This window comes from Falco punctatus (genome assembly GCF_963210335.1).
Source record: "Falco punctatus genome assembly, chromosome: 5".
NCBI lineage: Eukaryota > Metazoa > Chordata > Aves > Falconiformes > Falconidae > Falco > Falco punctatus.
The window spans coordinates 91416843-91440660 of record NC_137584.1 but is presented as its reverse complement, the minus strand read 5'-3'; the positions used below and the strand labels follow the sequence as shown (position 1 = coordinate 91440660).

Genomic DNA, 23818 nt, shown 5'->3' with positions numbered 1-23818 from the left:
TTTTAATATCAGCATAATACTGCGTTATACAAGTGAAAGATTTCCTATATTTACTTCCCTGTGTTGCATTTTATTACCTTGAAAGTGAATATTCTGTGGAAGGGAGTGATGTGAGAGTGGGCTTGGCAGACTGTCACTGAATCTTACAACTGTAAAAATAAAAGATTTGAAAAATTAATGAATTATTCTGAATTCCCCATAAGTCAGTGGTGGAATATAAAGTCAAGAAAACTTCGTGGTTCTAGTTCCATACTTGGAATACAAGACTATGTTGTTTTTAAATTCGAATATATTTTCAAGTAGTTCATCCCACTAAAAGAAGTGGCAGCTGTTGCAAACAACATTTATGCGTGTATGAATTTCACCTTCCGGTGCTTTCCTTCATTTTGCATTTGGCTGATACTACTGATGCTGATCACTTGCGTTAAAGTTGGCTGTGTGGAGGCTGTAGTAGTCAGGTCCAGTTCTGCCAGAAAGAGGAAAGGGTACTACAATCAAAAAAGGAAAATGAAACTGACAGCTTGTATTATAAATGTGCTTGAGAAAAAGTAGTTTCTGATGAGTATACACTAATTTCCTTTTAATCTGTTAAAAGTTATGGGGATTTTCAGGTCCCCATAGTCATTTCAGCATCTCTTTAGTCAGAGAATTAATGATTTTTCAGGGGAATTGGGATGCTGGCTGTGTGCAAAGCACTGTCAAGATGGTAGAAGGAATAGACCTGAAGCCGCCAGACACAATAAATCCTTTTGTCCTGAGACTGTGGTGTGGCTGGATTCCCTTGTGTCTAAGCAAGAGTGAGTTCTGACAGAGATTCTGCAGTTCAGCCCTTCCTGCTGCTCTGGTGTTATTCTCTAATAACAAACAGAGGTTGAGCATATGCTGCAGCTTCCTTTCAGCAGCATTCATATTTTCTAATGAAAACAGGTACAGGAAGTTTGTAGAAAGCTGGATGTTGTTAGCCTTCAACATCTGACAGATGTGGTTGAAATTGACCAATATGTTAAAAAATAAATGAAAATTGTGGATATACTGTGACTGTATGTGTGCCACTCCTTTATGGGGATCTTCTTCCGCTACACCTTTATTTATTGTAAATGTGAGTAGAGAAAGAACAGTATTTCTCAGTTGAAAATACCATTGTTTTTCTTCCAAGTTTATGGTGTTTCTTTGCAACTGAGGAGGCTTCAGAGAAGGAGCAGAGTGCCTGTTGGCATTCATATCCTCTGCTGTGAGCGAGAAGCCTACTTCTTGTAGGCTAACAGATCTCTAAATTGTGCCCAGATGTTCATATCTGTAATCATCTTGGAGGTTACATGTAAATGATAAAGCAATGTTTGGTGAAGGAATGAGCCCTCCATTCTCCATCATTATACTGTTTTCAGCTTTCCTCCAGAATCTCACTGTAACTACACCGAATAAAATAAGAATTACATGTTTTAATTAACACCGGTCTTCTATGTTATACTGAAATGCTTTTGTTCATAAGATAATTTGGAAAAGCAGGAGGTTGGAAGGATCTCTTATCTAGTCTCTGTGTGATGTTCAAACAGAGCCCTTAAATTTGTCTTGCTTTACCGTTTTTAAAAAAAATGATTATTTTTCTTCTTTTGTGCTCCTCTGGTTATTTAGCTTGGACAGTCTTTGGAAACTGTTCCCATCTTACTTTGCTGCGTGTATGGTACTTAAAAAGATGAGGAATTGATTGCAGTTGGAGGCTGGTGTCCCTAATAGAGTACAACGAATATATTTAACAGTTGTCATCTCTTAATTATAACAGGAGCTGTATTGTAATTATAATAAGTAGTATTACACTTTCTGGGAAATTAGAAATTTAACTGGATTTTCTTTAAAACTAGTTTTCTTCACATAAGTTGATTTTACTGAAGAAATGGAAAAAAAAGTCCATGCTTTATAAATAAGAACTATGTGCTGGTTTTTCACTGACCTTATTCTAAAAGAGATTGAATGGAGTCAAATAAAGAAAAGTATGAGGTCTTTTTAAAAGGAAGCAGCTAATAAAGCTCACTTTAGATATGTTTGTTCAAATTATTCTTTTCTACTTATTGCTGAGATTAATTTATAAGTTACAGTTACATAAAAATAATGTCCTTTTGAAATTATACCACCTACAGGGAGCCGTGCTGGTAGACAAGTAATACAAGGAAATGTAATGCCCTGTTTTTCTCCCAACAGAAACTTACGAAGATTTTGAAGCAAGAGTCATTGAGGTAAGCATCACAAATAATTTCAAGGACTTTAAATAATGACCACTGTTTTGCATTGAGCTTGCAATTATTTAACTAGTTTTTACTAAGTCAGTCTTACAGCAATAGGAATTAGTCTGGTATTCTGTTTCAACTGCATGACGCAACCTGTCATTCCTTTCATTGGGGCTTTACTTTCTCTGTTGAGCAAATAATACCTGATTCAAAGATGCTTTTGAGTAACTGAAATGGCAGTATAGCATTGGGGTTATTTCTCAGACAAAACTACAAATAGGAAGTTGTATAACTCTGCTTGTAAATTAATTAATTAAAGGGAGGGGAGCGGTGGCACAGGCCAGAGAGTGAATGGAATGAAGATCCCGTTTTGTGTGCCTCTCAAGTAATAAAATACCCACTTAGCCTAGATGTCTTAACCTGTGATATTTGTATCTTCTGGGAAAAATATTCTGCCAAAATTTCCTATTCGTACTTTTATACCCACTTTATTGTTGTGCTTAGTCATAGAGTAAGGTTGATGCTTTTGACTGGACTAATGCAAATCTTGTTTCCACCCTGATTTCTAAACGTTATTTTGCATCATCTCACTTTTTAGTGAGGTGATGGATAGATAAACAGTTTGATTGATAGATATCAAATCAAAACTAGTAACTGACAAAAGATGTCTGTGTTTCAGTATTTTCCTTTTCTCTGGCTGTTAGTAAATAAGATCTAATATATGCTGTAAATCCTTCTATCTTAATTTGCAAGTAATAAGGTTGTCTGCCACATGCTTATCTCGCAAACTTGATCCTGGTTGTACATCATAGATTCCTATTCTCTGTGCCCTTGAACTGTGACTGGCTGACTAGGGCTTCCTGATGGAAGTGTGGAATATTTTAAAGAACAGCATATGTGCTGAATGCATTCTGCGTGTCCTAGATATTTAATGAAGTCACTGAATCACCTTAGAATAATTTTCTTGTGGTAAGTTAAGAAGCTACAGAGGTTTAAAAATATTTAATCTCCTATATTTCATGACGTTGTCACCTTTTTCAAACATACAGTAACTTCACAGCATGTAACTGGTGGTACGCAACCGCTTGGTTGGTGTGAAGTGATATTAGCTCACTACTAAATCCATGTCACTCAAGATACTTGCTGACCGACAGCAAAACTTCAAGCTAAAGGGTAAAGACCTTAACACTACCAAAAAAAGTTCTTAATTATTTCAACAGAAGCACCACTCAGAATGTGGTGAGAGAAGATAACTTATTTCGAATATGGTAAAGGCAGATTTTGCTTTGAAAGCAGGGTAATCCATCAGTAATAATTTTCTACTTGGTGAAGTGTAAAGTGTTAGTAATGCAGGCATGTGGACCCACGTTATGTCTCAATGGAAAAGCCATTTCTGAAGATGACAAGTTGCAACTCGTTCCAAAGCGGATCATTAACAGTTAGTGCTACACACACCCACACTATCACAAAACATTTTATGCTTCCCATCTATCTTACTATTTTTCTTTCATTTGAAATAAATTAGTTGCTATGGAAACCATAGAACTAGTATAAGTATTGTTGGGGGAATCTGGGCTTCAGAAATAAATTGATTTCTGGGGACATATTTGCTCCCAGCCCAGAATCAGATGATGCACAGCATCCAGAAAGGGAGCATCTCTGAAGTGAGAACAATTATTTGCTCTCTATCCTTGCACGTTCCCTTCCCTTCTACTTTCATTGTAATTTTAGTGAGGCTTGTGATTGCAGTTTTACAGCGCTGTGTCCAGAAGTTTATTTTTCAGACAACTAATATCTCAAACCTGTTTATTTTGTTTATTTAATGCATAATGTGTTAAAAGGACTTGATATTTGCTAAAATGATTGATCCATTAGAAAGCAAAATGCTCTACACTGTGACAAAGTGACCACTTCCAGCTGGGGGCATCAGAAGGCCCCCAGATAAGATTTTGCCAAGTCTGTCTCGTTCAGAAGTATTGATCAGTTTGGTGATGGAGAAGGGGCTGTGAGAAATTCAGTGTAACTTGCAGCACTTTTGCTGGGAGGAGATCTTAGAGCCATGCCCAGCTGCCTGGGCCCTGAAGCCCACCAGGGCCTGTGGAGCCCCACAAAGGCAGGCAGCCGTGCCTGTGCAGAGGTGGCAGCAGCAGCTGTGCGGTGGCTTCTTCGCGGAACGGGGCACCCAGGGCGGCAGAGCCTGAGCCCCCAGTGACTGCTGCTGAGCCATCACAGACCAAAGGAAGTCCTAAGGACTTTTTGTGAAAATTTGATTTGTGCTTTGATAAAATAAATTAAACCTTGTTATACAAATACTCTGGCACATAAATCAACCCAGTAGCTTTGCAAGTAATTAGAATCGGAGAGTATCTTGAGTTGGCAGGGACCCATAGGGAGTGTGGAGTCCAGCTCCCTGCTCCTCCCAGAACACCAAAACTAAACCATCGGGCTCAGAGCGTCGCCCCAGCGCTCCTTGAACTCTGTCAGGCTCGGTGCCATGACCACTGCTGTGGGGAGCCTGTTCAGTGGCCAACTGCCCTCTCGGTGAAGAATCTCATGGAGAAGAACCTCAGGTCACACTCCTGGCTCACTCGGCTTGCCGTCAGCCCAGACCCCCAGGTCTCCTCCTGCGGGGCTGCTCTCCAGCCTCTCGGCCCCCCAGTTCATGTTGCATAGGCAGGGCTACCCCATCCCAGATGCGGGATCCAGCACCTGCTCTCGTTAGCTTTGGTATGATCAGTGATCACGCAGCTCTCCGGTCTCTCCAGACCTCCCTGTAAGGTGTCTCTACCCTCGAGGGAGTCCGCGGCTGCTGCTGATTTACTGTCAGCGCCAGACTGACTTAATGTACCTTTGACTCCTGTGTCCAGATCATTTATGAGAGCGTGAAAAGCGCTGGCCCCAGGACTGAGCCCACCAGCGACTGGTGGCCAGCCTGGTGTAACCCCATTTGCTGTAACTCTTTGGGCCCGACTCGTCAGCCAGTTGCTCACCAGCGTGTTACGGACGTGCCTGGCTGTGTGCTGGACATTTTGCCCAGGAGGATGCTGTGAGAGGCAATATGGAAAGCCTCACTAAAATCCAAAAAAACCCACATCTACTGGCTTCCCTTGGTCAACTAGGTGGGTGATATCAAAGTAGTTAAACAGGACTTTCCCCCTGTGAACCTGTTGGCTGTAACTAATTGCGTAACCTTGTCGCTTCAGAACATTCTCCTCTTTACTTACCTGCAGATGAAATTGCTTATTAGATTTATGATCCTTTCAGGATTACCACCAGAACCTTCATTTGCAATTAATATTTAACTACTTTTTTATTGAAAAACTATACTTGTCTAGCTGCTGCTTTGAAAAAGATACTTCTCTCATTTCTGACCACTATCTGAGAGCCAAGGTATTAACCTGGATCAATACACATTCTGTAACAGGTGCACATCAGGTCTCTTTGATTAATATGAATGTTGCATCCTGAAACATAAGGATGTTTATACATGTTACTGCGTAAAAACACCCTTTTATCACTGTAAGACAGACTGTCCATTGAGTTGCCATGCAGTTTTAGATCGGTAGAGGTGACTGTACATCACTTTACTCTTGTTGTTACTACAGCTTCATTTGCTAAACAAGCCTGTGAAACACTGCCTGTATTTTTAGCCAGTATTATGCTGTGCCGGTGTCCAGATGAGGTGTTTGTTCCAAAGTATCTGGAATCCAAAGTGTTTGAATTTCTATTTAGTTTCATTCACAGTATATCATCTTGTGTTCCACTACCAAAGTTCACAGTGATGCCCTTTTTGGGAGGGATCACACACTCTCTGTCCACTACCACGCACTGTCATATACTGTAGGATAAGCTGGGTTTCCTTCGTGCAAATCCCTTTCAAATCCTTTGATAAAACTGGCAAGGAATAGCATGTTCTTAATTAGTAGGATGCACTTGAAAACAGCTCTTCCGTCTCAAGATTCTGCATTGTGGTCATTTTAAAATCTCATATGCAGATTTTAATCTTTTTGAGACAGCAACTTTATTCTGTATCTCTAAGCAAGCTAAAAATGCCATTGCTTTTCTTGCCAGACCTTATGTCTGACTGCATTTTTCTTGGAACATGGCCAAAAATCTCCCTTTTTGAGGCAGGAAAAAGTGAACCAGTCCCTTGACAATAAAGTCAGAGCTGCTGCCTGAACTGTGAAATCAAGTGTTTACTTGGTTTGGAGAGAAAGGAAAAGGTTGCCCTTTAAATGGGATTGTAGTCAGAGGGAAGGAGACTGCCATGTCCCAGTCCAGAGCAGGACCGTATGTGTAAAGCAGAGTGTCCCTTTATCTGCCAGTTTTGCAGGATTCATTGCAACACAAGGCTGCACAGGTTTAGGAGCAGGGTGCAAGACATGCAAGAGACCTTAAAGCTACATCAGTATCTAGTCTCCATCATTGTCTCTTCTTCTTTTTTCTTTTTTTTTTTTTTTTTTTTTTGGGGGGGGGGGGTGCGGGGGGTGTGTGTGCACGGGGCAGGAAGCGGATACTTCAAGTTAGGGTAATATGTAATGTCCTTTAATAATAATACTTTTACGCATTGCCTTGTTTAGAGGCTTAGGATAAAGGGTGGAACCAGAAGTACTGAATATCAGCTGTGAACCACATCTCTCATGTGGAGGCAAGAAACTGTTTCCCGTCGTTTTGTTTTTAGCTCTTGACTCCTTGTCTGTGTCACCTGTCTTTGGAATGATGGTCAACTGCTTTTTGCTTGAAATTGTTTTGCCACTCCTTGATGAGGTATTTTCCATATGCAGAAATGTCTTATTCAGAAATCATTTTCACCAGCATTTGAGATTTTTAATGTTGTGAGAATAGGAGTCTTTCCATTGTCTTAACTGAAATGTGTGGCCAGAATAGGTAATATTTTGCCAGAATTAAAATAAAACAGATTTTAAATGGGCTTGAGTAACTAATAGATAGTGTGTACAGGGTGCAAGAGTAACAACAAAGTTAATACAACTGAGAGCAGCATTCAGTTATTTTAAACTGTGTACAAGCATAACCTCGTGGAAAGTACGTTAATATATTGAGTCTGTCTAGTTAGGAGAGAGGGATTATGAGAAGCATTTCCTTAAAGGGAATAGCCTGATTCCCACAGCTGTTTGTCTGAAAGTTAAAAGAATAATCAGGCAAGTCAGAAGTTGAGTTGACTGACAGTCCTCTACAGGAAAGCTTCTGAGGGTTCTCTCCTGTCCTGATAAATGAGCAAATGGGTTTCTTTGTCCTTGGTTATCTTCCTACATTTTGCTGAGAGGGCGATCAGTTGGGAATCCATCCATTGGCTTGAATGACTTCTAGATGAATCCCATGTATCAAAATCCTTCCTTGCTCAGTGTCTGAGACATGGAAAACAGTATCAGACTGGGTAACTCAAAGTCATAAGTTGGTTTATCTTAATTTTTTTTTTAAATCCTCCAAAGAGGAAAGGAATAAGCTGGTTTACATGTCCGCTGTGATGTAAAGCAGCAGATTTAAATAATGAGCAAGGGAAATTTAAACATAAAGAATGAGTTGCAAATGGAAAGTTGAATACTAGGATGGATTGCCTGGGAGTATATGGGATGTCTGTCGCTGGAGATTTTTAAAAACAAGTTAGATAAATCTGTTGAGAGGAGTCAGGGAATCAGTCTGGTAACCTTCTAACCTATTTTCCTATGATTCTTTTAAGACTTCAGGTGCATTTCGTTTAATCTGTAGACATCTTTGTGCATTCCACTTTATTCTAAGTAGCATAATTATTAAGATTAGTGCAGATTTACCTTCAAAGATACACACCCGGCTCCCAAGGAATACTGATCTGCACTATGATGAGGTGGAAGTAGATCTGCACTGTTCTCAGTGTGTGATGAGAGGGAAGAGGAATGCTTTCCTCCCTGGCGACAGCTGGGCATAGTCTGTCATCTACTCCATATAGACGTACCTGCAGCAGCTGAACTGTTCTTTCTGCGTTGGATGCATTTGAGAACAGTGTTTTGTCGGAACTTCCAAAGGACTCTAGCAAATCTCCCACTTGAATTAAAAATGTATTTCCTTCCTTCTCCTCATTTCTAGAGTCCCCTCTCCCACTAAAAGTAGTGAATCCCTCCGTCACTGAGCTTGTGTTTCTTCCTCGTGTTCTGTTTGCCCTGAGACAGCGTTGATGCCGATGTTTTCTCATATGTCTCTGCTACCCAGCAGTGCTCTTTTATGGTGACAATAAAGACATCGAGCAAAATGACTTTCCAGTATCTGCTGCTCAAAGTGATGATAACATCCTTGCAAATGAAAAATAGGGTCTTTTTCAGGGTTTTTTTGACAGTCATCTTTAAAATTTTTTGATAGACCTTTCTTTGCCTTGCTGCCTGAGTCATTTTTTTTCCTGAATAAAGTCCTCATATTTTTCTTTTTCTTTTCCATTTTAAATTTTTTAGTGTTCCAGTGTAAGATGAGTGTTTGTAGGGTCCCTTCTGTTATTTTGACAAAGTTCTTTTACTCATTGGGTATGATCACTACTGAATTTAAAACTAAATTGCTGTTTAAAATCAACTTTGACTTTTCAGAGTCTTCAACAGAATGTGTGAAGTGGTACCGGTATGCACAGAACCAAATTAAATTAAAATCAGTTCAATGAGGGCTATCTTTTCTGTTAATGAGTGTGTTCAGTCTAAATCTTAAGATGACATTTGGTAAAGGATCTGACCTTCAGTGGCAGTTCGTATTTAATGCTCTATGCCACATATATCTAAACAGACATGAATATAAACCTATACAAATGAGTTTGGTTTCAAGATTTTTTGTTTTCTCAAGTATCTTTGATACATTCCTGTCAGATTTGTCATTGGTGCCTAAAGATGATAGAAAATAAAATGAGTAGCAAACTTGCTCAATGTCAGAGGTGGTTTGTTGCAATGGATTGCATGCTTCTATACCTTGCTGCACGTGCTGGTGTGCACGTGTCTAGATTTCCCCAAAACAGCCTTTAAAGGATGGTATTATTGGGCAAAAAAGCTGGTGAACCATGTGTAAGTGGATCATCTGATCCATTTACATACCAAACTCCCATTGAATAGTCTTTAGGTATTATGCTGAGAATAATAAATGCAACAAAAATGAACATTTACATAAGCATTAATGAGATGTCCTGAATTGCACTGTATACTTTTTATACATTGGGTTTTTAATATGCAAAATGAATGTATTGTTGTCAGGTTTAAAACCACGTGTGTGTACTTTCTTCTGAGATGTTGAAGAATCAGAGGAGCCTTTTCTGTTTAGTTCCTCTTAGATCAGGAGTAGCTGTACACACAGCAGACTGTTGTGGTGGGATTTGGAAAACCTATACGATTTGGTAAAGCTCCTTTAAATAAATGAGTTTTTGGAGTGAACTGGGCACACTGGAGTGAAGTGGGCTTTGACTCTGATGTAGCAGAGGCTGTTTGGACCACTTAGCCTTTAGCCGTGTCTGTGTTGGAGGGCAGCTTGTAACGGTTGATTTGCATGGGCCCCGCTCATAAAAGTGATTTTGTTTGATGGGCCCTGCAGTTGGCAGTGCTTTCAGTTAATTGAAAGGGCACGCTGCAGAAAAGTGGTTGTTGTTTTGTTTACTGTGACACGTCACAGCTGTCTGTCAGTTTGGTTACTACACTAGGCATTTACTAAAGTTGGCCATTCTGTGCTGGCATAATTATTTACAGTCAAATTCATTTGATTAAACAACAAAATAAGTTGCTATGCTCTGCTTCCATGTGTTATAGAAATCTATTTCGATGCTTTATTACGTCTGAATAACAAAAAAACTTTTAGAAGCAGGCTGAGGCTCTGCTGTTATATGAGATTACCACAGATGTCAACTGAGAAAGAGGAGTGCTTTTTGCAAAAAAGTAGCAGCAGCAAAAACTTCTACATTCAAAGGCAGCAGTGAGCCCAAGATAATGGAGTCCTATAATTTTCTGATAACAAATAAGAATTTTGAAATAAACAGATCTTTTTTAGCATTCTTATTTTAAATAGATTGCATACATGATGCTCTTTCTATATGTCTTTTCCATTATCTTTATCTTCACAACAGTACAGGAGATTAAAATAATGTTTGCTGGGAAATTATGCTTTGCAGCGAGAAACGGAAAGCCATTTTTAAAAGGACTGTCTTTCGAACAAAACACAAAAGCCCCTTTCTGTTGTAATTATTCTACTAAAAAAGCTGTGCTGCCCTGCTAAAAGAGAAACATTGCTTATTAAAGTTTTTCTTATAATGTAGAAACAGAAAAGCTAACTTGATTTTTCCCTGCTTGTAGAATAGAGTACAAACAAGGTCAGATTTTTCGGTAAAGTAGAGCTGAAGCTGCCGCAGAGAAGCAGCTAGCTGGGGTGAGTGTGAAGGGGCAGCAGCAGGGACTGTGTCTTGGATTTGTTTCTGGCTTTCCCACAGACTGTCGCATTACTTTAGAGTAGGTGGCTTGGGCTACCTGTTTCTTTCTTTCCCTGCCAACCTGAAGGCACATTTCCCATTTTGCTCAATATATTATGCATAAGAAGAATTGCTGTGAATAGAACTGGTGGTAGTATTTACTGTTGTTTAACATAATGTAGTAATAGTAGTAATTAAAATTTACCGGTGTGGTTGACATATGCCGATCTTATTTTAACTGGAAGGTTAACATTTCATGTTATCAACCATCCTCAGATGAAATCAACACGGTGACACAGTACAAAAAGTAGCCGGCATGTTATCCTTTGTTGTGGTAGTATTTGCCTTGCAGTGCAATGAAAATTAGAAAGTGAGACCTAGTCATCAGTACAGCCTGAAAGCACGTAACATGAGGTTAGTGGCCCTCTGAGTCTTTCATAAAGGAGAGCTTTCTAGGAGAGAAGATAAGGTGTAAATAATGTCTTCTGCAAAAGACAGATCTCAAGTATTTTTGTCAAACACTGACGTTTGCTGCCAGTTGTGGAAACTCTGCCTTTTGTTCACTTGCTGTTATGTTTATGCTTTTTTGTTTTCGTTACCTGTTTCTTAGAAAGATAACTTCAAAGAATTTTGTGCAAGCATTGTCCCATTTTAACTTGGTCAGTGTCAGAATAGTTAGGATATGGTACTGTAATTTTTAAACAAAAAAAAGAAACAAACACTGATTTGTGTGCGAGTGTTAAATTGCAGAAAGTTACGGGCTTGTCAAAGAAGTTCAGGTCAGGCAATGCACGCAATTTATAGAAATAAATGGTGCAGAAGGCAGCAACATAGACACTGATACTATCCTTAAAAGCTGCTTTCTGCAGATATAAGTACACTGGTGCTTTGGTTCATATACAGAGCTTCACATGTCATGAGCTGGGTACTGGGATGTTGGTATGGTCTTTTTTCATCCTTAAAATGCAAAATCATTTTACACTGTTGAATTAGTTCAGGGTCATCTCTCATTCTTTCTTACGTTGTACATAAAACTGTATGTGACCTTTTTCTTCTGTGTGTTTGTGTGGTTTTTGGTTTTACTTTCTAAGAGTGTTGGAAGGGAGAGAAGAAGAGAGGACAAAAGAGATCTTTTTTAATACATGCACAGTAAAAATAGCTAACTGGTTCTTCCTTGGCATCAATCAAAGTAAATTGCATTGAGTGGATAATTGAGTGTATATTCTGAGAAGCGTACAAATTACATTTTCCCAGGAATCGAGTTAGTGATGAACTCTACAGAAAGCCTTTGAGAAGAAATACTTTTGTCTTATAAACAAGATAGTGTGCAGTAAATGAAGCCAAATTCTAGGTCTTCCGTCTTCCCTAAATCTTCTCTACCTTTTTTTTGCACGTTACCTCCAGTAGTAGTATTTACAGACTTTATTCTCAGTTGAATTGGCTTGAGACTTACGCAAAACCTGTAATTTCTTAAAGCTGGCTTTTTCTGTCAGGTGAGTTTGGTTGTTTGCTTGTTCTTCCCCTGTTTTCTTCAGACATTCAGCTAGTTTTGAAGCACGCTTGTTTTGATTGTCTGAGACCTGTTGGGGTGCAGTGTTTACCTCAAGCACTTTGGAGAAACAAGAATGAAGAGAGCAATTTGGGGAAGAGCAGTTTTCTGATCAGGGTCTGCACAGCTTGCATCTGATACGGGTTGCTGCCCATGTGCAAAGTAGTGTTAGATTTGCTTGTCATGGTCCATTTGGATTGCTCAAATTTAGATGGCAACATACACTGCAAATTAAACTTGATCTTATGAGTTTACAAGGAAGGAGAACAAACATCAAACAATCACTCAGTCGTCTTTGTACTGACTAGACTAACACATGAATTCACTAGTTCATCACTTAATTCACGAGGTTTCTAACTCAAAAGTTCCCTGATTCATAACTCATAACTTGTAATTTGTGCATCTGTGAGCAAAACAGTTGTCAAACAAGAGGAGTAAGAGTGCTCCATCCTTCCCCGAGCGGGAAGCGCGAAAGCCTCAGCAGTATGGCTGCTGTCAGATCCGCTTCAAAATCTTTGGGGGCAAGCTGACATATTTATGCCATCCAGCTCGGAGGTTTGGTCTGTACCATTGCCATGAGTTAGAGGATTCTGAAGAGACTGCCAGACAGTGTGCGAGGGTGATGGCTGTGGGGGACAGTGGCAGTGTCTGCACAGTGACCTACAGCCCTCCCTGGCCATCGCGTTTGCCTGCGCGTTGCTCTCGGGCTGACGGAGCTGCTCCCAGCATACGTCAGGTCTTAGCGGCCGCTGTGTGCCAGCCAGAGCCCGAGCGGGAGCAGGGTGAACACTCACTGTTCCTAGCTGGAAAAGACGAGCAGAACTTTCAAGGTTTATGTTCTGGCAGTTGAATATCACCTGTACTTATTTAACCGTCTGAATCCATCCCCTGGCAATGTCTGTGGGGCAGCAGAGAGATGGGTTGGGGGGGGACTCATTCTGTTCAGGGGCAGTGGCGCTAGGAACCACTAGGCTTTCTTTACCAAGCCACAGAGAACTGACTTGCCTTGGGATTCCCGAGTAGCTTTGTGTTGGCACGTAGAAAGCAGGGTAAAGTCAGAAAAACAAAGGTTTGTTGCATCAAAATGATGTGAAGGACCTTGTCTTATTTCTAAATGTATTGCGCATGCAGCTGTAGGGAACATGAACACAGGAGAGAGTTACAACTGTATCACTCTATAGTCATTTGTTCTGTGTCCATTAAACAGAAATAAATTGTCGAGGTGCAGCAGGGGATTGTTAATAGAGGATAAGGCCATAGTTCCAACTTCCCACAGAGTAGCAAAAAACCCACGAGTGCGTGTTTGTTTTAAGACCACAGAGTTAATCTCAGTAGACTTCCTACTTGTGACAAAAAGAATATTCCTTAATACACAGTCTAAACCCTTTGTTTCTTTTCATAAGTCATTGGAAATTGTTTTCTAGCTATTGTTTTTACAAAGGGTGCAATAAAAAAGGCTTGTGAAAAGGAAATGCTGCATGAAATTACAGTGTCTGAGATCTGTTGTTTGACGTCTTTGACTGAAAAATTATATGGTATACAGGATACTCTCTGAGTAATAATTTACTTCAAATGAGATGTTGGCTCAAAAGTACTTCTGCGGTATTGGAGCTCTAGATTTTGCTTTTAGAACTACAGGGAGGTTTTTCTGTTCCCTGGATGACACTGGCAGTGTCTTTAGACTGACAATGAATGTTTCAGACAGTTTTTAAGGTAGCATCTGAAGCAGCCTGTCGCAGGAAAGAATGAGAGGTCAGGGCTGTGCACGAGAATTTATTTCTGATATTCTCAGCATTCTCAAGAGTTTTGGCACTGCCTTTAAAGTAGAGTTTAGGGATGCTACCTTCAACTGGTTCTGTGGCTTCAGTAATTAGATCTTTTTATCTCTTTTACCTGTCAGCCTGTACAGATGAAGTAATTGGCATTTGGAACATTCAGAAGCTTCTAAGTGAATTACAATTCGGCGTGATTATGGATCATCCTTTGGAGAGGAAACACGTGTAGTGTGGCTTTGAGCATGCTTTATCGTGGGGTTAATCCAAGGGATCTGTACTCAGATGCGAGCTGTAATATGAAGCCACATTTAGACACGCGCTGTGTCAGTAGGGCATTTGAGCTATGTTATTTTTCCTAATGGGTTATAAAAGAGAGAATTTCACACATGTGACAAGGGAAAACTATTAGTACTAAACATGGCTTAGTCTCTCTGCAGATTGGGCTCATTACTGATTTGGATGAGAACTGCACTTGGAGCTTATCCCAGAGCTGCGATGAATTAGCCTGTATGAAAAACACTTCAAGTATCTGGTCAAAACCTTTCTTCTGTTTCGCTGAGTGAGGGGTTGAGGAGTCCAGGTTATTTTCTGTACTGCAGATTCTTCACCTACTGTGTCCTTGGGGGATGGATGCACCGTGAACAGGATGGCTGGTTCTAATCCTCCTGCTTCTCGGAGGTTATAGCTACTGAATCAAATTCTTCAAGACATAAGTCTTTTATTCTAATGATGACCAAGTTGGAGAAAGTACTGACTGTTAGGTTATGTGATAAAAGGCCTGTCTGGCCACAGACGAGGGAGCGCAGGGGCAAAAGCAGGTGGAGGGACCCAAGTAACGCCCTGCTGGCACTCCTCCCAGGACCATCTTAGGGGAGGTGTAACCGCATCGGTGGCTCATCTGCACAGACCAGAGGAGCTCAGAGGCAGGCAGGGGAACCAGAACGACAGACTCGGAGACGCAGGCAACCCTGTCTGGCTCCTCCTGGGGCTGCACTGCACTAGCTGCAGCCCCGTGGTCCAGGGGTGCCACCTATCAAGATGAGACTCTCCAGAGCACCCCACAGACTGAGGGGGGGTTGCTGCCAAGGAGTAGAGGACACATGGAATGCAGAGGAAGAGCATTTCCGTATTACACAAGACTTAGGGGATCTTAAGAGCACAACCAAAGGGAGAGCAAGGGAGGGGTCTAGGCGATTTAGGGGAAACAAGAGTGGGAAAATGACAGTGAGGGATAAGGAGACAGAAGCAGTGGCTTGCATTTAAGCAGGGCTGGTTGGTACACTTGTCTTGCCATGACCTGTGTCTGACTGGTACGGTTTATCCTGAATTCTTATTAAACTCAATTTCTAACTATTTTCTTGGGCTAAGGACTCTTGTTTACTATGTGCATGTGTTTGGGGGGTGTGTGTGGGGGGTGCTGTCTAAGTGCCAGCAACTGGAATATATGTATTTCCCACTAATGGGCCTTCACCCTGATTAGCCAGAGAGAGGAACAGGATGAGGTAATTAGTGCTGTTCATTTCTGTTTGTGTCGATCTGCAGGGCCAGAGCCTGCTGTGTATGTATGAATGTGTGTGTTGTATAGGTGTGTTGAAGTCTGTGCCCACTGGGACTGCATTCCCATCTTTCTGTAAGGGTACATGGATGGAGAGAGCATCTCTTCCTTTAAGGGTGCGTGGTTAAGGACCCTTTCAATGTAAAAAGGAGGTAATAAGGGAGAAGCCATAAAAGAGAACATACAGAGGTGCAAACCTGACAAATGGTAAAGCAGGCGGTAATGAGAACCAAACCTGGTCAGCCACACTAGTTGCTTAAAGGTATGTGGAATGTGAGAATGTTTATTTCATTAAGGTTATCTGATAGAGGTCCAGCGGGATACTGAGGAAGAGGGGGAGGCTGTAAGTGAAATATGCAGAGAGACAAACCTGACAGACACAATGGAGGGAAGAAAAGAAACAAAGCTGGTCAGTCACACTCATTGATGGGCTATCAAAAAGCTGCAGGAAATCCAGTACTTTGCAACTGATAAGGATGCAAACCTGAGGGTCTGCCATGTTTGGGGGTGTCCTTGGAACTGTGCAAACATTGAAGGAAGGTGCAATGGAAGTTGTTGAGGCAGAACAGAGGAGGAATAGACAGAAAGGAGTATAAAAGGGGCTGGCTGCATTTAAGCTGGGGCCGATCTGTATGCTTGTCTGACTGAGCCCTGCACCTGACAACTACAGTCTGTCTTCTTACTAAATCCTTTCATAATCATCTCTGTGTAATCTCACTCTTTGTCACTTCTGTGTGTGAGGTCTGCAGGGACTTAAGTGCCAGGACTTCAAGAACTGGCATTGAGCGGCCAGTGGGCCAGCAGCTGGAGTCAGACTGGGGGTGTGGGTGCCCTGGGGGTGCCAGGGGTCGTAGCTCTCTGGACTTAGAGAGGGTCCTATGGAATGTGAGCCCAGGGTGCCAGCCACATGAGGGGGCCAGTGGGAGTGACATCGGTGACAGCAGCTGCAGCCAGACTGGTGGTGTGGGCACCCCTCACTTGTGGTGTCAGCAACAGGAGCGAGCGGGGCCTCAGTGCAAGCTGCTGGAGCCAGCGAGGGTCTTTGCCACCAGCTGCTGGCGCAGGAATGGTGGGTGTCCTGAAAATCGGCTACTGGGAGGGACCAGGGCAGGTGAAGCAAGTCAGGGGCTCAGCGCTGGTGCCGGGGACAGGACCGCAGGTCGCAGCCTGTCTGCCGGGTGCTGCGGAGGCAGCGGGCAGCTGAGGGTCTGCATCTTCCCCAAGCCTGATGTTCATTTGTGTGCGTGTAATTTACTAGCAAATTCCAAGCTGGACTAGCCAGTGGGTAGGAAGCCTGAGCTCTGGGCATGGGATCAGGCAAGCAGAGGAGCAGTTGCCTGTGTGCAGGGGGACCAGTGCATGCCGGGTGCCTGCGAGAGAAGCCTGCGAGTGCTGCATGTTTGCTGGTGAGGACCAAGCAGGACCAGCCAGCGAGCAGAAGGTCCATGAAGCGGGTAAGAGGGCCTGAGTGGTGGTATTTGATGGACAGAAGGGCCGTGCTGGTACTCAGGGGATCTGCGTGCATTCATGGCTCTAGAGAATGGTGTGGATGTGCCTGCACTAGTGAACTCCAGTCTCTACCAGCCAAAGAGAAGGAAGGGGACATGGTGTTTATACTTAGGTTTTATCCAGGTGCTATACGTAGATGTTACTTGAGGCAGTGCCTTGTCTGCGATGGGCTGTGGCTGGACACGTCAGTGTCCTGCACTCTCTCTGGGATACATACCCAGCTTTGCTGCTGTTCAACCTGCAGCCACATCCCTCAGCCTGGGGCTGGGCTCCGGGCCAGGCAGGACAAAGCCCAGGGCCGGGAGCTGTGGGAGGTGGTGTCCGCTCCTGACACCCCTTAACACCTTGCTGCTCGTTGGACCTGGCAGCAAGGAGCTGTGGCAGCCTTGCCTCTGTGGAGCTACTGAGTTCAGCCCTCCCTAACACATTAAGCATCAGTAGGGGCTGATAAATTCTCTAGCTAGCTGTTTTCTTCGAGAAGGTCACGTATTAGTAATCACAGCAGAAGACACTAGTTTGCCTTCTGAAGCGCTGCCCTTGCCGCTGCCCACCGTTTGCACACCATTAGGGATACCACGTGTCACCCTTGTCACTTGTCAGCAACAGGAGTTCTGCCCTCCAGCTGTCTCGTGCAATTTCTGATTTTTAGGTACGGTAGGTTTAAGTTACAGCTGGGAGATACTCTGTCTCTGTGGTAAAAATCTGCTCTGCCCTTTTCACGGAGAAGAGAAGGCTGATATGGACATGATCTAGCTGACATGGGCTTGATTTCTGTGTACAAGTTTATTACTCAAATTTTTTCCATAACTGGCTTCCCGAGCCTTTTAGCAATGTCCCTGAGCCTTTCTAGGCTCGCTTGCCTGGAAGTGCTTTTCTTCCAGCACTGCACCCTGCTCTCGATTTGTCTCATCTCACCTTGTACCTTAGAGAAGAAGCACTGGGACCAGAGGTTCTTACGCCTTGAGGGGATCAGCCTGTTTCGGACACTCCTCTGCGTAACAGAAGAATACGGGTGTCAGGAGTAGGGCCTTTAGGTGGCACGTTGCTAAAAATCATGGCTAGAATATGATTTATAGAACGGAGGACTTTCCAAGAGCCACTCATTTGGCCTGTCATTCATTCAGCTTTTACAAGAATAAAACCTCTAGGGAAGCGCTGGGTTTTCACCTTCCTCTGACAGAGTGCCACAGCAGGTGAGTACTTGAAATCACGAGAACCGTTAGCAGCCTGTCTGACTGCAGTGTATTTCCACACCTCCAGTTCTGCCTTTGAAGCTGTTGCTTGCTGTTTCTCCTCTTAATGAATGTTTGAGGTGGTTTCATTTTATATTTGAGAGATGCTGTTCCCTCGGCTCTCGACGAGAAAGTGGAATTTGTGTTGTCACCATGGATAATGGGTACAGGGAGACAGTTTGAGGGACACGGTGATTAAGGTTGAGCACGCATCTCTTTTCAAATTTTTAAAATTAGCTTTAAGTCTGGCTTGAGTGGCAATCTAGTAAATAGGGGAAATTGTGCCTTAGTTTCAGTCGCCTCTCAGAGATCATGCTGTTTTAAAAGTGGCACGTTGTTCGTTGTGTATTAATTAATTCCAGCGCAGTTTGATGATAGGCTTTCGCTGCAGGCTTTCTTTGCAGGCGAAGGGAAGCGTCGCTGAGCGGCTTCCCCGGGTGGAGGGAGGCCGGGGCGGTGGCGGGGGGATCTAAGGACACGTTGTCCCGGCTCCCCGTGTACGTTATCGAGCCTGAAAGCCCTTTGCAGCGGTTCGGGAGAGATGCTGGTTGCGATGGGTGACGAACACATTTTCCTGCAGAGCTGCTGGGAAAGGGCTGACAAGCGCAGTTTTGGGAAGGGTCTGGAGAAGCTCATTGCGTGTGTCTTTATTGCCACCTTCTGGAAAGGGAGAAGAGTAATTCTTGAGTAGATTTCTACAAGCATCACGGCCTTTTGTTTTTGACAATCCGAGTGCCAACTTTTTTTTTTTTTTTGTACAAGTACTTACCGATATTGGCAATGGAAGACAAAAGTATGTGCAAAGCAAAAATACTATTCTCTTGATGCTCCTGGAGAAATCGCTGTACTTGACTCTCTTTCTTTTATCATTATTTTGCATTTTCTGCAAGTAGCCTGTTTCCACGGGCACTTTCACCTTAGGGGACTTGGGTTTTTAGCTTGTTCTTGTAAGCAATAGGATTGCAGAAAGAAAAATTACTTGGAATAAGCAATTATCAAAGCTGATACTTCTTCAGAGTGCTTTCTAGAACATATGTGCACCTTGAATTTAACAGCATCTTTATTTTAATGAAAGGAAGGTTAAATTCTTCAGAAGCCCTTGTTCCTAACCTGTACTTAGTGACGTCTGTGGAATTTTTGTTTTGGGTTTGGATTTTGTGAATTTCAGTAAGAATGTTTAAGCCGTGACCAAGTATTTGATAGTAATCCCTTTCAGATCTATTACACTAGAACCAGACTAGCTTACTGAAGATTTGTGTACAGTAGGGAAAAGGGAAGAGCACTGCTTAATTCATATATAAACAATGCATGTTTAATTTATTATAATTTATGGAAATCTTATTAAGGCCTCAAGAAAGTAGACGCTGATTGAGAGGAATGGCAGAAATGAACCACGAAGTAGATTTTTATCTTTGCACTGGTAATTCTGAGACACAGATATTAACACAGTCAAGCAATATCCAGTATGCAATTTATATACATATATGTGTTTATATATACTGTGTTGTGTTGTATTTTATATATAGCTTATATATTATATATAGTGTGTAACCTGTATATAAAATGTATGCCTATATTTAAATAAATGTATGTTTTAATGTAGAAAAAAACCCCAAGGAAACCAGAACAGGAGCTAGACAGACAAATTATCTCAGATGATATATTAGACCATTTAAGGTAGGAGACTGAAAAGCGGTGACTTGCCTATAGTCACATAGAGGAGTCTGTAGCAGAGACAGAAGCAAATTTAGTTTTCTAGAATCATACCCACAGGGCCAGGTGTGTCCCCCCACGCCAAGCTAAAGAGCTTTCTTACATCTCTGCTTGAATTTCTTGCAGAGTTCCTGAAAACATTTCTAGTTGCAGGAACAAAATACCATTTTCTTCTTCCCATCTCTTAAATGAAGTCTTCTTTTAGTAGCTGTCATCTCAGTGATGAGACTGCCTTCTGCAGTCTGCGAGTAGATTTCAATCCTAAATTTTAATCAATGCGAAGCAATGACACACCTTGAGCAATTCCTGAGAGCAGTTCTAAAATATGTTAAAATGCGAGAGGTGCAGTGAGATGCTAATGTCACTTTCAATTTTTCCCCATGGTTTGTCATCATAATGAAATCCCACATGAAGCTAGCAGCATTAGAGCATTGGCTGTTGTGCGGGTAAACAGAGGGGATATTTTAATGAAACTACTGAGGTTCTGTGTCTGCCTATAGATTTTTAGCAGCCTTTACTTTACATGAAGTATCTAATGCCTTGAACCCAGTGTCCCTCTGCAGATGATGTGTATTGATAAAGGCAGCATATTATTGTAAGGTTTCATCACAGACTCTTAATTCCTTTTTGGTAAACTGACACTCTTTTTGGAAAAAAAAAAAAGCAACCAAAACAGTTGGACTGTGCCATAACAAGATGCCTTGTGTTTTTTTTTTCCTTCAGGTGAAAAATGTGTTTTGTATGAAGGCAAAGGAAGGCAGAAAAAAATCAATACGTGCTTTAGTGGCTGTTGGAAATGGTAAAGGGGCTTCAGGTATGTGTGTTCACTGTATGTAAGAGATAGCAAATTAATCATTGTTTGTAATAGGACTGCAGGAGGCATGGTGATTTAAGGGGACTTTTTATGCTTAAAAAAAAAGAAATATACTCTTCTTTCCTCTGGGTAATACTGAAATATCTGCAAGAATGTTGAGTTTCATCTATAAAAGTAAGCTTTATAATCAAATTATATATGTACTTATTTGAACACTTTGTTTTGTGTGTAAAAAGAGTTTCAAAAATGTAGTAATGTGCGATTAGGTTTGGAGCATATATTTTCCAGTGGTAATAACATCTTTTATTTAACTCTAGAGTGATAGCACTAACACTGGTAGTTCCTTCCAGAAGGGATCACCTGTGCTTTCCTGTACACGCAGTTTCATTTTATTGTAGATACTGTTTATGTTTTGTAAAAAAATCAAAGCCTGAAAGTATTCAGCCATGCATACTGCATTTGTTTCACCTGGCCTTAATCACCTAGCCGCAGAGTGCAGCTGTTTACTCCCAAGACAAAGAAAAGAATCAGGCACCTGCAGAAGGTGCTGGAAGGGCACGGGGGCCGGCTCCGTGTCCTCTGGCACAGGCGGTGCAAGAAAGCTCGGCTGAGCCGGCTGTTTCACAGGCGCGCCTGCGCTTGGCTGGAATGAATCTGGGCTTCCATGGTTACTAGAGCAGACAGAGTCATAAGGAGGTAGGAGTCAGCAGATACGGGTTTGTCTTTCTCGTTTTGAAAATCGCTTTCATGTTGTTGGGGTTCTTGGGGTTGTATTTTCATTTGCTCTGACAGCAGTGACCACCTTGTGGGAAGGGGCAGCGTGGCTGGTTGTATGTTTTCCTGGGTTATTTTCTAGCTAGTGTTAGCATTTCTAGGTTATTAGTATAAATCTGGCTGCTTTTTTTTTTTTTTTTTTTTTCTCCTTCACCCTAACTGTCAGGATAGTCCTTTGGAAGTATTACTGCTTTAAGTTAAAAGGGGCTGGTTTACTGGTAGTTTCGCCTAGCGTCTTGATTCAGAAATTCTTAATGAATCTGTCTGATCAGAAGATCCTAAATATTAAGCCTCTTTAGGAAGCTTTCTTTTATTAAAATTAATCCTAAAGAAAAAAATGCGCTTTGCAGGCTTCCTACAAATACTATATTTATACTTTAGGGAACAACAGAATACTTGGGCCCCTTTGTGTCCAGCGTCATAGTAACCTCGGTGATCTGCAGGCTGACCCATTTGCGTTCTTTCTTTTTTATGACTCTTTATAATGGTCTCTTGAGCAAGCAATTTGAAGTCTAACCATAGAAACACTATGGCATAAATTAAATACAACAAATCAAAAGGAATGTAAGATTTTGAAGGATCTTATACGAGCTGTGAAAAGAAACCTCTATTCTTTCTGAGCAAAGACTGAGAAAGAATACTGGTCAGAGGTGTTCGGTTTAGTTGTGATCTCTTTGTAACAGAACTGAAGCACAGTTATGTGTGGAGGGTGATGATGACCAAGCCATCTCTTGAAGCAATCAAAGCATCGGAGTGCAGCATCTCCCCTGGATTAACTAGCCCTGGATCCCAGCATAAAGACCCTACGTAGCCACCATGCACAGCAGTGGGTTTCTTCCATGTTTCCAGTTCTGTTATTGAGGAGATAATATTTATCTTTCACTCAGTTTTCAAATACCAGGAGTTAAAGGCTTTTTTTATTGTTGTTGCTGTATGATAAGCTTTATTTAAGCAGCACCCTTGAATGTGCTACGTTTTTCTTCATAAGGAGGTAGTTTCCGTGCATCTTCCTGTGGATACAAATGGATGTACATTAACATTACCATTAGACCTCACATGGACTTAGAGATACGACAGCGCTGCAGAATTAGAAAAGAATTAGTTAAAACAGTGGAAAATTAATAACTGGGAAGTACATAATTCAAATAATATGATCCAAATGATAGAGAATTCTTACCTCTATCAGGAGGCAGGAGTAGGGCATGTATTGTATTTGGGACAGAGTACAGGAAACTGCATTTGTATTGCTACGTGACTCAAGTAAAGAAAATCCATATGTATGCAGAGCACCCACCTTTAACTGTAAATAGTCTCCTCTTATTCTGAACAGAATAGGTATCACTGATGTATGGAGAGCTTTAATAAGACAGCTGTATTTCCAGTCAACTACAGTTTTGCAGAACTTCATTTATGTGAAAAATTCAGGTCCAGATGTGTTTCTAAAGCTGTATTTTAATTTAGTTTGGAGGGGAGGAAAATTTATATCTAGAGGAAGGTATGGTTCTCCAGCAAGAAGATAATTACTCTGAAAAAATTCTTCCTACCTCTTCTTTGAAAAGCTTTTTCGTGAAACATGTTATCACTTTAAACCATATGTGCTGAATGATTGAACTGAGGTTCCCAGGTGACCTCATTGTCCTCAATTTCTAATCTGTTGTGTGATTTCACAGCATTAATACGCTGCTGCTGTGCTCCGCGCATGTGTTTAGAAGAATAGCGCAGTTTCCTTGCGTTTCCTTGTGCAGGAGTTGGAAACTGGCAGCGGGCTCTGGGTGCCGGGTGCGTGCGCAGGGAGAGCAGGCACAGGAGGGAGCTGACAGCAGCAGTGCTCCCGGCTGCTTCTTCCGCAGCAGGCTCCAGGCTTGCAGCCATAGCCTCTTTGCTTGTAGCACCACAGCCATCAGGATGGTATTTCTTTTCTAGATCTCTCCTAGCTTGTTTCTCCTGTAATGTCTGCATGGAATTAGCGAGTCAGTGTTGGCCACGGGGTCCAATCCCATTGATTTTGGGATTAGGCATTTGGATACAGGTAATCCACAGCTCCAGCTGACGCAACAGAAACATCAAAGGACCAAAAAACCTAGATCTGCTGATTTGAGGTTAAATGATTTAAATTCGATCTACCTTGACATTGTTGGACTACAGATTTGTGAAAACAGTTGTCACATCCTCTTATTCATTCCATACGGTCCATTGATGCCCTGTCTGAGCAGACTGCAAATACCCAGAGACCGCTGTGAAATCTTTTGATCGCTACCA

General features: G+C 41.9%; 1 protein-coding gene across 1 annotated transcript in view; it reads left to right on the top strand.

Annotated features, from left to right (window-relative positions):
• MRPS5 (mitochondrial ribosomal protein S5) overlaps nt 1-23818 on the top strand; it is a 62111-nt gene that overhangs the window by 26364 nt on the left and 11929 nt on the right. The window contains exons 5-6 of the mRNA XM_080388373.1: nt 2197-2231; nt 20695-20785. Of these exons, the coding sequence (XP_080244499.1) occupies nt 2197-2231; nt 20695-20785 (126 nt within the window). The remainder of the gene's footprint in view (nt 1-2196; nt 2232-20694; nt 20786-23818) is intronic.